This window comes from Helianthus annuus, chromosome 1 (assembly GCF_002127325.2).
Source record: "Helianthus annuus cultivar XRQ/B chromosome 1, HanXRQr2.0-SUNRISE, whole genome shotgun sequence".
Taxonomy (NCBI): Eukaryota; Viridiplantae; Streptophyta; class Magnoliopsida; order Asterales; family Asteraceae; genus Helianthus; species Helianthus annuus.
In genome coordinates this window covers 60,022,035-60,038,466 of record NC_035433.2, presented here as the reverse complement: position 1 = coordinate 60,038,466, position 16,432 = coordinate 60,022,035, and the positions used below count along the sequence as shown (strand labels likewise).

Below are 16,432 nucleotides of genomic sequence, written 5' to 3'. Positions count from 1 at the left end.
TATAGAACCTACTTCTTTGTTATTTTTTTCCAAACTCCATCACTTCACCCAAATTTATACAAGCTCTCAACCATTTCCACTTCACCCAAATTTATGTGTTTTTAGTTTCGTATTTTTAGTTTATGTAATGTTTTTAAATTTAATGTAATGTTTTTTTTTTATTTTAGTGTTATGTATTTGTTTAATTACTAGCAATATTTTTATAAGTTTTTAATACATTTTATATAATTTTAATTATAAAATAATACAAAATGTGTGTGATACACATCGAAAAACGTTACGTTTCCGCGCCACGGGCCACACCGTCCATTTTAACATCATGCCCCGTTCTGACGCGTGATCCACGTGTCGCATAATGCCCCCATCTTCAAGCCTCTCCACACCGTGTTCTTAGGAGTGCATCAACACAATCTTAATAAGATGTACACATTACATGTTCTATGATACACCTCTAGATATAGAGAACAACGTATTGCTTTTCTCTCTTACCAGAACCGGCAAAATCACCGTTTTTCAACACTTCACAAAAACTACAATATGTCACGAGATCTATTTATATACATGTCTTGCTTTATCTCATGTTTTTTATAGGTATTTATCATGTTATTTTGAAATGTTACACTATAAATCAATGGACTTTTTCGTCTATAATAGTTTGCTTTTTTACAAATTCATGCATTTTAAAAAGATCTTTAAAGAAAATGAAGTTTATAAATTACAAATTGAACTTGTCGACATTCAAATAAAAAGATGGTTTACAAACAAAATAATGAAGAAGACATAACATGACGCCAAAAATCTAAGTATGGTTCCCATCCCTACTTTCGATGTTATTGAATAAAAATTTATGAAATTGCATTTGTATATATCATGTATTTATGAATAAAATAAATGTCTTTACATGAAACTAATGATTAATATTCAAATAATTGTTTAAAGTATTTAACTTTCTTGTTAAGTTGATCTTTATAATTGCATTTTAAAATAAATATATATTTAATCATAGAAAAAAGATAAGAAAAAAGATTGGTATAACATTTGAGTGCTTTAATATTCTTTCATTAAGGTGGAATAATGATGTGTTTCCACTATTTTAACAGTTCTAGTGATTGTGACTTCTGTTGATTTTGTTTTGTTTTTTTTTTTCTTTTGTCGTTGTACTTATTTTCAATAATTAAAAAGATGGTAATAATTGAGCAATATTTAATTAATTGAATTGAATTAGTTATTGTATTATAGAGTTATATTATTTTTCTAATGCTTTCTCTAAGGCTATGTTCATTGGTGATTTAATGTAATTGCTCGGATGGTCCCTGTGGTTTCAAGTTTTTTCACGTTTAGTCCCCACCTTTTGAAAATAGCATGTATGCTCCCTATAGTTTGTCATTTTGTTACTCGGATAGTCCCCCAACATTTACTCTGGGGACTATCCGAGTAACAAAATGACAAACCATAGGGAGCATACCTGCTATTTTCAAACTAACTAACATCTACTCAGGGACTATCCGAGTAACAAAATGACAAACCATAGGGAGCATACATGCTATTTTCAAAAGGTGGGGACTAAACGTGAAAAAACTTGAAACCACAGGGACCATCCGAGCAATTAACTCTTTAATGTTGTTAAGTTGGTTACCAATAAGACAAAAGTTTGAGTAATTTAAAAAATTAAAAAAGAAATTCATACCAACCAAAGTTGACATCAGGTTGGTGGAACAACCTTGGTTGCAACCCAAACTTTTTTTTTTGAACAACCGGTTGCAACCCAAACTAATACCCCTAATAATATAATTAATTAAATAAATTATAATATTTAAGCTTTAAAGAAAAACTAAATACAAGGTATTTCTTAATTTTTTTGTGAACATCCCGATATAATTTTTTTTTTTAAAACCGAGTTCGTTCAAAAACATATATTTTTAGGTTGGAATGCGTCGTGAATGTGTGTTAAAAATTGAGTAGGGTTGGGTTTTGTAAGTGGAAGAAAGAGATACTATTATTTTTTTAATAAAAGGTTGGGTTGAGTTGGGTCACCAATGTAGGGTCTTTTATATATAGTCATTTAGACTTGTTAAGTTAGATGAATTATGTTTATTCATTACCGAATGTGATGTTTGATTAAAAAGGTTGTAAAAAGTCCGCTATGTACATGTTTTAAAAGTGGTCTATCGCTTTTATTTGACTCATCATTTTATAAATTGATGTTTGTGTACATGTTTTTGGATGACTGACCATCATTTTTTATATAACGAACCTTATTTTAAACCTAATGAAAACGCAACTAAAAAGTTTATGAATCTATTATATACTAAGATCAATTATACTACGATAAAAGATTAAAAAAAAAAAAAGAAGGTAACATTGGTAAATACTTTTATAGATAATGGGATCACTAAACACCATATATTAACACAAATGATAGGTTTCATTTACTTGTTTTTTTTTAATATATATTATCCTTTTTTTAAATCTTTATACTTAAGCAAAAGTGACCCTTCATAATTCATATCATATTACTTAAGTTTTCTCCAAATAAGTTTATATTACTTAAGTTTTCTCCAAATAAGTTTAAGTGTCATCTTGCCTGTCCTATATGATAAAGTTTATTTAGTTGTAGACCTTTTAACATCATATTCAAATCATATATCATCCTAGTGTTGAGGGACATCTTACCGACTTATATGTTTCTCTTAGTGGTGTATATGAGTATATGACATATATGTTGGCCATTATGTTATTTTAAAGTAAATAAAATAAAGTTTGATAACGATACAATATGTTTGATGAAGACGAACATGTTTACTAGTTAATAGTTATTGCATGAATCTTTTGGATTTCAAGATTTTCAAATTTGTAGTGAGATCTATCATTGTTGATGGTTTTATTATCATGAATCATTTTGTGTATATGTTTCATTTTAAGCTCAAGCTCGTTTAAATTTGACTCGATTCGAGTTTTTAGCGAATTAGTTTGGAGTAGCTTATGAGTGGCTCAACTTTATGTATGAAGTCCGGCTAGTTTATCGAATGTGCTTCAATTCACACTTTAATTTGGGTTCGGGCTCGTTTAAAATAGGTTGAATTCAAGCTTTTAGCAAACTAATATTGAGTAGCTTACGAGTGACTCGGCTCAATATATGAAGTTTGAGCTAATTTATTAAATGTACTTCATTTTAGGCTTGAGTTCGTTTAAACTAGGTTCGATTCAAACTTTTAGCAAATCAATCTTTGATGACTCAAGAGTAGCTCGACTTAGCTCGATTCAAGTTTTTAAGGTTATCAACGACCATAAACAAGAAAGATCCATATTTATAAATATATATGTTTCAACTCGTCTAAGGATCAAATAAGCCAAGCCGCTCGTGAGTTGATCGATTTTGGTTCCCTAAAAGTTTGGATTGAGCCCCTTTTAAAAGTAGTTGAAGCCAAACTCAAGCCTGAACTAAAGTGCATTCAATAATGAGTCCGAACTTCATATATTGAGTTTTAATAGACTCGTAAATCTAAGCTACCATATTATTTGAGGGTGTTTGGGGTTCCTTATTTTGAGGGTAAAAGGACTTTTGAAGGGCAAAAGGACTTTTGAAAAGTGTTTGGCTTTCCTTTTGAAGGGCAAAAGTCCTTTGGATTTGCCAAAAGTCAGGATTTCCTGACTTATTTGGGCAAAAGTCCTTTTGCAAAAGTTGAAAATAAGCTAAGCCAAACATGCCCTTTATATAAATGTAATAATTTTGTTTAATTTTAGAAATATGAACACATAAACAAATAGAATAAAAACTCACTCGTATCAAAAGTACTGATAAAATGATGAATCAAAGAAAAACATTTCCATCAAAACCTGTTACTCTAAAAACATCATCATCATCATCATATAAAATGTTGTAAACCAGAGTGACTAATTTATTAACATAGATGTATATTAGTTATTATAAATATAAATAAATAATAAAATAATATTTGCTATTATTAATATAAAAAATGTATATAAGTAACAGAGCCGTCATCATCCCCACTCTCGTCCAACTCAAGATAACAAACATTATGCCAACAAAAAGTTCCAGATTGATGTGAAGGACAAAAAAATTATTTTAAAAAAATATGCACCAGCCGGGAATCGAACCCGGGTCTGTACCGTGGCAGGGTACTATTCTACCACTAGACCACTGGTGCTACATGTTATGTTTCCCGGCAACAACTATAAATATTGTTTAGTTCGATTACGTTAATGGTTTTTCAATTGATATACGGTTTGAAACTTATTTTTGTTTTTTTAAACTGAGCTAATATTAATTTTTCATTTTTGACAAAAGTGTTTCATAGTTATTATACATACATGTAATTTTACATTCTAAAAATAATAATAGATAAGCAATAAAGTTAAGATGACGAGTTTAGTTTCAACTTCTAAATTGTCAACCAAACGGTTAAATCTAACTTTTTAACCCATATATCATGGACCGAATTGTATAAATCACAAAACAAGTAAACCAAATAGCCAGTTTAGTCTACAGTGGGAAATCTTATAAGACCCAAAACATGAAACAAAAATAAGCATATAAATTTTTTGTATTCAGGCTGACCTATTTATTTAAATTGGTTGTTTAAGCTTTCCTTTTAACCCATTTAATTAAGTCGGTTAAAATGTCAACCCTTTTTCGACCCGTTTAATTATAACCAAACCACCATATTAACACGTTTACAGCTTGATTACTACCCGACAATCCATTTAACATGTTTACATAAATGGGTTAAACACTTCGTGTTCGAGTTACACAGTCTTAAGTGTGTCCGGGTTATAATTTATGTTGTTAACACAAATAAAAATACATCAGATAGTTTTAGCAGTTTATAATCAACCTAAAGATTGATGTCTTGATGACATGCAAACTAAAAACAAAACTACGATATGAAAACAACAAAAGTAAGAAACTTTCTAGCCCATATCATGTAATGGGCCTAACCCACATGACCCATCTTCAAATCTTGTTGCAAGCCATACATTCTTTCCAACTTATCTCTATACAACATGAATTGAATACCCACCCCCACCATATCCATCATTCAATCCCATTTTACTCCCTCTCTGTTCATAGCTTCTTCTGTGAACTGTGAACCAGTGAGGGAGTTAACCAACAATGGGAATGGCTGCTGGAATTAACAACTCCATCACTCCAACCTTAAACCCTAATCAAAAGGGTTTCTTGTTTTCTTCACCCTTTATCAGAACCCAACTCTCTGTTAATCGTACCTTATCTTCTTATTCGTTTGGTATCAAGTCTCCATCTTTTTCAAATTTCAGAAGAAACCCACTTCAGAATTTTGTTAAGTGCTCGATTTCTCAAGCTGAGGCTACTGAAATTGCTGCAGGTATGGTTTTTTTTATTACGTTTAGTATTTATGTACTCTAGGTGTTCGATCAAATGCCTGACAGAAAAACACAAGTTTTGTGGCTAGAAGGTTGTCGTTTGTGGGTCCCTTTTGGTTTTATTGTGTGTTTTATGATGAAAATGTGTGAAATTGTACTGAGATAGAGGAACTTTTCCCTTAAATGTTACCCCTTGTTACTACTTTTAGTATCCATGTACTCTAGGTGTTCGATCAAATGCCTGACAGAAAAAACACAAGTTTTGTGACTAGAAGGTTGTCTTTTGTGGGACCCTTTTGGTTTTATGGTGTGTTTTATGATGAAAATGTGTGAAACTGTACTGAGATAGATGAAATTTTCCCTTAAGACCGTGGGGTATGGGGCGGGGGTTTTGGCGTGGGTTGGGGGAAAACGCCCAAGCCACCACCCCGGGTGGGCTTGGGTTGGGGCGTGGCCCTTGGGGCTTGGGTTTCAAGCCGGGCGTGGGGCGGTCTTGACATCCTAGCTGGCTTGGTTTCATTGGCTGACCCCGCCATGTCATAGCGGGGCATATGAAAAGTTTGAATTTTAAATTCAAACCGTTTGGCTTGGCCAAGCGGTCACCCCAACCGGTCACCCCAACCCCAACATCCCCTATAAATAACCCCAAACCCCACCGTGTGGTCCATCCCAAACATCCCACGAACCCGCTACCCCAGCCGGGTGGCGAGTTAAGCCACGAGGACCGGGTGGCGGTGGCGAACATAGAGTTTCGAGGCAAGGAGCGAAAGGCGTTCGACAAGATCGACCTTTTTGAAATTTATTTAACGCTCTAGGTTTTTTTTTTGTAATTTTTAGGATTATGTAATTTTTAAAATTTTAATTTAATGAAGTTGTAGGTTTTTTTTTATAAATGTTGTGTGATTTTTATAAATTTTTTTGTAATTTTTTTTTGAACATTCTGCCACGCGGTGCACCCAACCCAAACCCAACCAACGCCCCGCTATACCCCGCGGACACGTAACCAGGCAGTGGGGGGGCTCCCATTCCACGTGTCACCAAATGCCCCAACCCAAGCCCAACCCAAGCCCCACCATACCCCACGGTCTAAATGTTACCCCTTGATATTACTTTTACTATTTAGGCACTCTAGATGTTCGATCAAATGTCTGACAGAAAAACGCAAGTTTTTGCGACTTGAAGGTTGTCTTATGTGAGCCCCTTTTGGTTTTATGGTGTGTTTGTTTGATGAAAATGTGTGAAACTATACTGATATATTACAGTTACCCCTTGTTATCTTGTGTTATTATCCAACTTTTTTTTTCTTATGTTAAATTGTGCACTTGTGCTAATAAGTTTGGAGTTTCATGTTGTGTACTATTAGAGAAAAGCACATTAGTGAGGAGAAATGACATAAGGAATATTGCAATTGTTGCGCATGTTGATCATGGAAAAACAACATTAGTGGATGCCATGTTGAAGCAAGCGAAAGTAAGCATACACATCTCTTCTATATTGTAACTTTTGGTATCAAAACTGTATTTCTAAGATATTTATTTACAGAAATATCATATATCTGTAGATATTTAGCAACGGGAATATTATATATCTATTTTTTGTACATCAGTACGAGAATTCAGTTTTGACATGATTGTAGCAATATGCCAATAATGGTGACATGACATTGATAAACTGGACCCTTTAGTTCTTAATATAAGCTTCCATGTATCCTTCTAACTTCACAATATCATATTTACCTTTCAAAACACTAAAAATATCATATTTACTCTTTCCATAAAATAAAATGAGTAAATTACTTTTTGAGTCCCTATGTTTTAGTGGTTTTGACCACTTGAGTCCAAAATCAAAAAGTTTAACGCTCCGAGTCCCTAACTGCTTATTTTATAACGTTTTGAGTCCCTGTGTTTTAGTGGTTTTAACCACTTGAGTCCAAAATCAAAATCAAAAGTAGAAGTGTTAAAAATTGGACTCAAAACGTTATAAAATGAGCGGTTAGGGACTCAGGGCGTTAAACTTTTTGATTTTGGATTCAAATGGTTAAAACCACTAAAACACAGGGACTCAAAAAGTAATTTTCTCAAATAAAATAGTTACTAATAAGATAACAATGTTTTACTGAGTAAACGAAGAAAACGTTTGCACTGAGATGCATTTTTTTTATTCGTGTATTTAGTAAAATTAGAAAGGGTAACTTTGATGTTAGAATAGGTATGCACTTAAGAAGGATATATCATATATATGAAAGCAATCATACTGTTAAAACATATTTGTTAATGAACTAAAAGAGTGCTACTTTTTTGCAGGTGTTTCGTGATAACCAAGTTGTAGAGGAAAGAATAATGGACTCAAACGACTTAGAGCGTGAGAGGGGAATAACAATTCTTAGCAAAAACACATCAATTACATACAAAGATACAAAAATGAATATTATTGACACTCCAGGCCATTCTGACTTTGGAGGTGAAGTAGAACGTGTTCTTAATATGGTCGAAGGAATTCTTTTAGTGGTATTCTTTCTTGCCACTGATTTTCTACATTTTTCATATTATGTTTAATAATCGTTCTTGCATTTATTACATTAATTATAGCAACTTTGAGTATGATATCTTTCGTTTGCATTACCATAACTTTTAAATTGGCTGTTGAATCTAGGGGTGTGCACGGTTGACGGTTCGGTTTTCGGTTTTTGATAACGGTTTTGGTTTTTTCGGTTTTTGAAACAAAATTACGTAAGATTCAAAAATAAAAATCATAATCCAAGATTTAAGAATCTTTCTTAGAGGTTTATATTTAAGTTAACATATTTAACCTTTTTAATTAATATTATTCACATAAACCTAACATTCTAATCTATTTTTATGTTTCTCCAAAGTTTTTATTAAGACATATTCTGTTATAATACGTTGAAAATTATATAAATTTTATGTTCAATTTTGCTATTTTTTGTAGGCAATGGAAAAATCATTTCAAAGATATATAAAAATGTTAATGTTCTTACTATAAATATACAACATTCAAGAATAAAAATAATAATTCCTAAATCAATATATAAGAAACATTAAGAAAATAATTTTTTGGGTAGTTCGGTTTGTTTCTTTGGTTTTTGTGCGGTTCAGTTTTTTTCGGTTCATCTAAATCGGTTTCGGTTCGGTTTTTTCCGTTTTGTGCTCACCCCTAGTTGAATCCATGCATCAAGTAGTGGTTTAATCCCTATACATGGTTCCCATAACTTTCTTTTTGTTGCCATAATGAAATCTGACAACTCAAATCCCGTCATTGTTAGAAACGTATTCATACACAAGCTTATACATACTTATATCTAATGTGTTGTTTGTTTTCAGGTAGATTCTGTTGAGGGCCCAATGCCGCAAACAAGATTTGTTTTAAAAAAAGCTCTTGAATTCGGGCATGCGGTTGTTGTTGTTGTGAACAAGGTTGATAGACCATCTGCTCGTCCCGAATTTGTCATCAACTCCACCTTTGAACTCTTCATTGAACTAAACGCATCTGATGAACAGGTATGTCCTAATATTAGAATGGCAATTTCTGTCGGGTTCGGGTAACCCGACCTGATTGTCTAATCGTGTTAAGATGTTGGGCTCTAACCTTTTACATGGTACAATACGGGTTACCCAAACGCGACTTGTGTAATCCGGTTTTCTAAACGGTAAATGAATTGGTGGGCCAACATAATTTACGATAAGAAAAAAAACTGATTACTGCTACTACAAAGTCAAAACTCAAGATTCCAAAATCCAAAAACACCCATTTATTATTTTGTGACATCAGTGTTTGTAGCAGTTATATCTATACATAGGGCTGCAAACGAATCGAACGAACACAAACAAGACCTTGTTTGTGTTCGTTTGTTAAAAAAATATGTGTTCACGAACTGTTCAAGAACATGTACCGAACGAGATTTTATGTTCGTGTTCGGTTTTAAGGACTTAAGGAAATGAACATGTCCGTGTCCGTTTGTTAATTTTTGGCAACGAACGAAAACGAACGTTGATGAACACAAACTAATGTTCATGAACACAAATGGAAACAAGCGAACATAAACAAACATTCATGAACAGAATATATAATACACCGACACTTGTTAGATATTTTATTTGTCAGATTTTAAAGTATTTAAATAAAATATAAAAACTAAAAACACTAACGAACTATTGAACAAAATCGAACATAAACGAACACGTTACCGAATGTTCGTTCATTTAACTAAACGAACGAAATTTCTTCTTGGTGTTCATTTGTTTAATAAATGAACGAACACAAATGAACTTCCTGCCGAACGCTTCACGAACTATTCGCTGAACGTTTGGTTTGTTTGCAGTCCTATGACTATACGTCTAACATGTAAAGATCGTCGTTATAATGCAGTGTGATTTCCAAGCGGTATATGCAATTGGTTTAAGTGGAAAGGCTGGACTTTCTCCTGATAATTTAGCCAACGATCTTGGACCGCTTTTTGAGACGATAATTAGATGCATACCCGGGCCAAAAATCAAGAAAGATGGTTCACTTCAAATGCTTGTTAGTTTCATTTCTCACATTTATCTACTTTTTATATTTACCCTTGTATCCATACATAATTACCGGGTTAGTTTATAACATCTATTTTTTTTTGGAGTTTTTGCAGGTAACAAGTACCGAATACGATGAACACAAAGGAAAGATAGCTATTGGACGTTTACATGCCGGTGTTCTAAATAGAGGCATGGATGTTCGTGTAAGTTTAATAATATTAATAATTTGATCCCCTCATTGTGTTCGTTTATTTTATTTTGATGTTTTCTTGCACACCTATTTAGGGTGTTTGGATTTGCATTTTGATGTCTAAATAAACATTTTATGTTTCAGATCATTTGATAAATTATCAATTTTAATATTAATTTTTTTATTTCTTCTGTTTATTTGGCAATGTCTCAGATATGCACACCGGGTGATGCGTGCAGATTTGGAAAAGTGAGCGAATTATTTGTGTTTGAGAAATTTTATAGGGCTCCTGCAGAACGTGTAGAGGCTGGTGATATTTGTGCAGTATGTGGTATTGGTGATATTCAGGTAACAATAGTTTTTACAAATAAATATACAATAACGTATCAACGCCTGTTAATTGTCGTTTTCAAACTATTTGAGCAAATCTACTCACATAGGATAGATCCAGATTATTAAGGGCTTTTAGAGGTGGCAAATTCGACCCATTTAGTCATGCATGGGTTGATTAGGGTTATATTTTATCGTTAATGGGCTAACAGGTAAAAAATATAGCTTGAGAACGAAACAAATTAAATGTCGCTTAATATCTAAGGGCCTATTTTTTGTCTTATTTAATGAAGAGTAAAATGTCGTTTTCGTCCCTGAGGTTTGGCCAGTTTTGCGACTTTCGTTCAAAAGTTTGTTTTTCCGCACCTGGATCCAAAAGGTTTGAAATCTTGCCATTTTCATCCGGCTCGTTAACTCCATCCGTTTTTCTACGTTAAGTAAGTGGTATTTTCGTCTATTTTGTTAACTTAAAGGGCAATTCAATCTTTTTCACTTAAGGACTCGCTTGTACATAAAGTGAAAAAAACCGAATTGCCCTTTACGTTAACAAAAAATACGAAAATACCCCTGACTTAACGAAGAAAAATGGATGGAGTTAACGAGCCGGATGAAATTGGCAAGATTTTAAACCTTTTGGATCCAGGTGCGGAAAAACAAACCTTTCGACGAAAGTCGCAAAACTGGCCAAACCTCAGGGACGAAAATGACATTTTACTCTTTAATAAAAGATTGCATCATTGGAATATCATTTTGAAATGATTAATTTGCTTTCTTTTACTTAGATTGGGGAAACAATTGCCGATAAAAACGACGGGAAGGCGTTACCCGCCATTAGAGTGGAAGAACCAACCGTCAAAATGGCTTTCTCTATCAATACTTCACCATTTGTTGGTCGTGAGGTACGCTCTATGAAAATCGATATCGAATGCTTCTGTTCATCTGCCAGTGAAATGTCTAAAATACCCCTCAACATCTTCCTAATATAGACACTTTTTCACCTTCAACAGGGAAAGTACGTAACTAGTAGAAATTTACGAGATAGACTGTACCGTGAGATTGAAAGAAATTTGGCCATGAAAGTTGAAGACGGTGAAACTGCAGATACGTTCCTTGTTAGCGGACGTGGTACTTTACACATTACAATATTAATAGAGAACATGTAAGATTGCTACACTTTTATGTAATTACGTTACTTTCCTTTTTTAACGATATATGTCCATATGTATTGTTTTTATTTACAAATGACATACATTTTAGGCGAAGGGAAAACTACGAGTTCATGGTGGGACCCCCAAAAGTAATCAACAAGAAAGTTGATGACAAGTTGCTTGAACCTTATGAGGTATTAATTTTTTTTTTTTTTTTTTTTTTTTTTTTTTGTAGCATGTGTATGTTAAGTAGGATATAAACTCGTTTAATGATTTACTTTTAGATTGCCACTGTGGAAGTGCCTGAAGAACATATGGGATCGGTTGTTGAACTTCTCGGTAAAAGACGTGGTCAAATGTTTGATATGCAAGGACTCGGGTAGGTGCATTACTCTTGTTACTAGAGATGGCAAAAAGTTACGGGTCAAAAAAATTGTGTGGGTCAAAGCATGTCGGGGCGGGTTGACCCAAAACAGTTTTTGCCTGAAGTTTTAATACTTTTTACAAACACTTATTTTAATAAAAACTATTATCTTAATAATAACAATATATTTTTATGGATAGAATGATTAGGGTGTTTTCTGCCTTGAAAAATACACTTTCACGACTTTTCTCTCTTGAACTCAGTCGACTGTTTTTTAACATAACGGCATTTGACGAAATTGCCCTCTGTATATTTTGTCAATTGACTTGTGAAATTTCACAATTTTTCAGAATTTTGTTACAGGCATCTGTTTTCTAAATTTATTCTTTCTTTCTCTAGATCTGAAGGAACAACACTACTCAAATACAAGATACCAACTCGTGGGCTTCTTGGACTGAGAAATGCAATTTTAACCGCTTCTCGAGGAACAGCAATTCTCAACACGATATTTGATAGTTACGGGCCATGGGCTGGTGACATGTCGACCCGTGATCTCGGATCGCTGGTAATATAGCGGTGGAAAATGGGGCGGTTCGGGTGGTGAGGTGCCAATATCAAAACGGGCAATTTTTAGTTCAAGTCAAAACATGCCAGATTGGGCCGAGTTCTAATGACTTACCTTTTTAATACAATATTTTTTTTAACCTTTTTTAATAAAAATCTCAAATTTTAATATAGATATCACTCTTTTTAGGGGTGCAAATGAGCCGAGCTGAACCCAAGCTCGGCTCGATTATGATCTAAAATTTAATATGTTAAATAAAAATAATATAAATGATTCGTTTAGGCTCGCGAGCTCGATAAGTGAAGCTCGGGCTTGTTTACCGAACAAACTTATTTTTAGGTTCGGGCTTAGCTCGTAAACAAGTTTAATAAGCTCGGCTCGGCTCGTTTACTAGACAACTTTAAATAAGGGACGAATGTTATTAAATAGTAATAAAAACTAATATTACACTAAGGCTCGAGCTCGGGCTCGATAAATAAATGAGCTTTATTTTAGGCTCATGCTCAGCTCGGGCTCGATAAGGTTCGGCTTGTTTCGAGCTTTTTCTCGAGCAGCTAGCGAGCTGCTCGACTTGTTGGCGATAAACACTTTAGATGAAGCAAGTTGGGTGGTTTTATACATTTTAATGCACTTTAGATGTGACTTTCAACCCGTTGGCGATAAACCGTAATCCAATTCGACCCGTTTGTAGGCAAATGGATCGAAATCCCCGCCTCTACTAAAAAATGAATACTTCCGCCATTCCTTGAAAATTGCAATTTTCATTTTTTAGAATCTTTTTGAATTAAAATTACTTTTTTGACCTTTGTCATCACTTCATTATAGGTTGCATTTGAAGATGGAACATCAACTTCTTATGCTTTAGCTAGTTCTCAAGAAAGAGGGCAGTTATTTATAAAACCCGGGGTAGAAGTTTATAAAGGTCAGATTGTCGGAATTCATCAACGACCCGGTGACCTGGCACTTAATGTTTGCAAAAAGAAAGCCGCTACAAATGTTCGTTCGAATAAAGAAGTTTCTGGTAATGTTCAGTTTATCAAAATTAAGTAAATTTCTATTTCAGTTAAATACTTTTTTTTTATTGATATATTTTGAATTGAATTGGTGTATGCAGTTGTTCTTGACACACCATTGGATTACAGTCTTGATGATTGTATAGAGTATATCCAAGAAGATGAACTGGTGGAAGTAACTCCAAAGAGTATAAGAATGTGCAAGAATCCAAAAATGAACAAAAAGGCGAGGTGAATGTTTGTAGAGGTTATATAAACTATTATTGTATGCGTTGGTATAGATTATTAATTTGTTATAAAACGATACAATACGATTAAAGTCATGCAAATAAATGACGTTTTTGGAGATACTTGATGTTAGAAAAGGCGAAAAACGGTTAATTTTCTACAGCACGTGTCATGAGACACAAAGTTTAGGATTTAAGGTTAAGGGTTTACAATTTTTTTTAAAAAGTTGTTTTTTAATTTTTTTTGAAAGGTAAACCTCTTTAAACTTATAACTTTAATATTTGGTATAACTTAAGTATCTTTGTTAATTTATAAATCATTGTTTATTTATATAAAATCTATTTTATTCATATAGTAAAATTTAGTGGTTTTGGTCATTGGTTTTAAGGAGATTATCTGTGTGTGTATATATATATACACCTATAATTTATATCAAAGTGAAGTTTTTATAAACAAATAAAATACAAGGATTAATGATTGCTCAGAAAAAGTTTTATCTTGTGATTTCTTAGATGCAACGAAATTAAACACGATTCATTCGTAGATGAAACGTACGTCTTACATGTAATTTAATCGTAATATTTTACGGTTGTATGAAGTTAGTTGAGTAAAGCTCGACATTTTTATCTAATTTACTACGTTTTACTCTTTTGAACCGAAACTTATATGAATAGCGTGTTTAAGTATACGCGTATGCTAAATTCATTCAACGTGTTTAAAGTAAACGTTTGTAAAATTTGTTTGCTTTATTTAAAGTTATGTTAGTCGGCTAAGCTCACTAGTAGTGGAGTGTCCATCCTCACATGAGTTTAACGACTCAAACATAACTTGAATTTTTTGGAAAGGTCCGCTGATGATATGACATGGGTTTCTATATCGAGTTGAGGAACTTACAACTACAAGTTGAAGTAAGTGAGGAATCCGGTGCTCAAAGCATAAAATTTATGTTCCTTGTAAGTGAGAAAAGCATTTAGGCATGGAATAAATTGTTTAGCAATTGATAGTGACTCGTCAAGTGTTCTAATGTGAGCAAATATATTTGACAAAATTTAATTGGCAATGTGTTTTTGATGAACGGGTTATGTGAAGTTCAGTTTTAGATTTATTGATAGAAGGGGACCCAAATTTTTCATATATAATTTTTATAACCCTCTAGCGACTACAATAAAGTGGGTATATTGTCTTATGGTGGTCTTTCGAGACCTCGTATGGCCCCTTTTGTTAACAAATATCCAGCTATTGTGTCCTGGCTATGATAAAAGTAACTGGTTTCATCATGTCATAAATTAATCAAGGAAGTGGCCACGTGAAACGTCCATAATGTAAACACTCATGGCATTGACTAATTATTGGTATTTTTGTTTAATGTTTAAACTCTAATCTGATTAATTCAATGAAATCTTAGACGTATGTTAAGGTTAATGTTTAAATGAGAAGAAATTTTTTGTAAGAAGAAAAAAAAATTTCAACCAATAAGAATGCTTTATTTTATTTCATTTAATATAAGTATTTAATGTTATTATAAGGGTACATTGGTAAATCTACATAGGTCATTAATTTGTAGTCTTCCTTTTTAATAGTTAACTATATTAAATAATTTGTAACTTATCTTCAAAATATATATTTTTTCAAAAAAATAAAATAAAATAATTTAAAGTGTAGGATAAATTACAAGTTTGTAGGATAAATTTCAACGTGTAGGATGAATTTCGAAATATGTAGGATAACTTTTGATGTGTATAGGCAAAATTAGTTAGTGTGAAAGATAATAGTCTTTATGATTAGTTAATTGGTCAAAAAATGATAATCTATCTAATATAATAAAAGAAACAAACTTTTGGACACGTATCATTCATTGAAGGTATCCTCAAATAAATACTTATTTTATATTAACTAAATAAATAATAAATTAATATCAAATCTTCTCATACTTTAATAAAATATTATTCGCAAATCGAAATTGTTAATTTAATATATTTTTAAAACAAATACCTCTCTTTTCTACTTATCTTATATTAAATATATAAATAATAAATTAATATTAAATGTTATCCTAATTTATTAAAACTATAATTTTTTTATTATTTGGTATACAAAATTATATTTATTCAACTCGTGTAAAACGCAGGGTTTTTAAAAATTTAATTTTTTTTTATTATTTGCTATACAAAGTTACATTTATATAACCCGTGTAGTACACGAAGTTTTTAAAGATATAATTTTTTATCATTTGCTATGTAAAATTAGATTTATTCAACACGTGTAATACACGGGGGTTTTAAGGATATAATTTTTTTTTATTTGGTAGATTTTTCAACCCGACTATACACGAGTTTTTTTAAAGATACAACATTTTTAGTATTTAATATACAAAATTATATTTATTTAATCTGTGTAATACACATGGTTTTTAAAGATATAACTCTTTTTAGATCTATTTAACACATGTAATATACGAGGTTTTTAATGATGTAATTTTTTTTTATCATTTGGTAGATTATACACGTGTTTTTTAAAGATACGATGTTTTTAGTATTTATATACAAAATTACATTTATTTAATTTGTGTAATATACATGGTTTTTAAAGATATAACTTTTTTTATTATTTGATATATAAAATTACATTTATTTAACCCGTATAATATACGAGTTTCATAAAGATATAACTTTTTATTATTTAATATATAAAATTACAT

The 16,432-nt window shown here is 32.1% G+C and overlaps 1 protein-coding gene and 1 non-coding gene across 3 annotated transcripts; one reads left to right on the top strand and one right to left on the bottom strand.

Moving 5' to 3' along the window:
- Positions 1-4,098: 4,098 nt before the first annotated feature.
- On the bottom strand, positions 4,099-4,169 carry TRNAG-GCC. The gene has a single exon. It is a non-coding gene; the product is annotated as a tRNA-Gly (tRNA).
- Positions 4,170-5,017: 848 nt separating this feature from the next.
- On the top strand, positions 5,018-13,856 carry LOC118481303 (putative elongation factor TypA-like SVR3, chloroplastic). 2 transcript variants are annotated; one of them, XR_004865344.1, is made up of 14 exons: positions 5,018-5,366; positions 6,728-6,834; positions 7,668-7,871; positions 8,706-8,882; positions 9,751-9,903; positions 10,010-10,099; positions 10,300-10,434; positions 11,199-11,315; positions 11,424-11,575; positions 11,674-11,758; positions 11,849-11,943; positions 12,328-12,533; positions 13,319-13,514; positions 13,608-13,829. XR_004865344.1 is itself a non-coding variant. In XM_035976718.1 (14 exons), the coding sequence occupies exons 1-14, from the start codon at positions 5,135-5,137 to the stop codon at positions 13,739-13,741; spliced, it is 2,043 nt and encodes a 680-aa protein (XP_035832611.1). In that variant the 5' UTR covers positions 5,018-5,134; the 3' UTR covers positions 13,742-13,856. The 2 variants fall into 2 exon arrangements, 1 of the variants encoding a protein (XP_035832611.1); XM_035976718.1 differs by having other exon boundaries at positions 12,328-12,493; positions 13,608-13,856.
- The last annotated feature ends 2,576 nt before the right edge of the window (positions 13,857-16,432 follow it).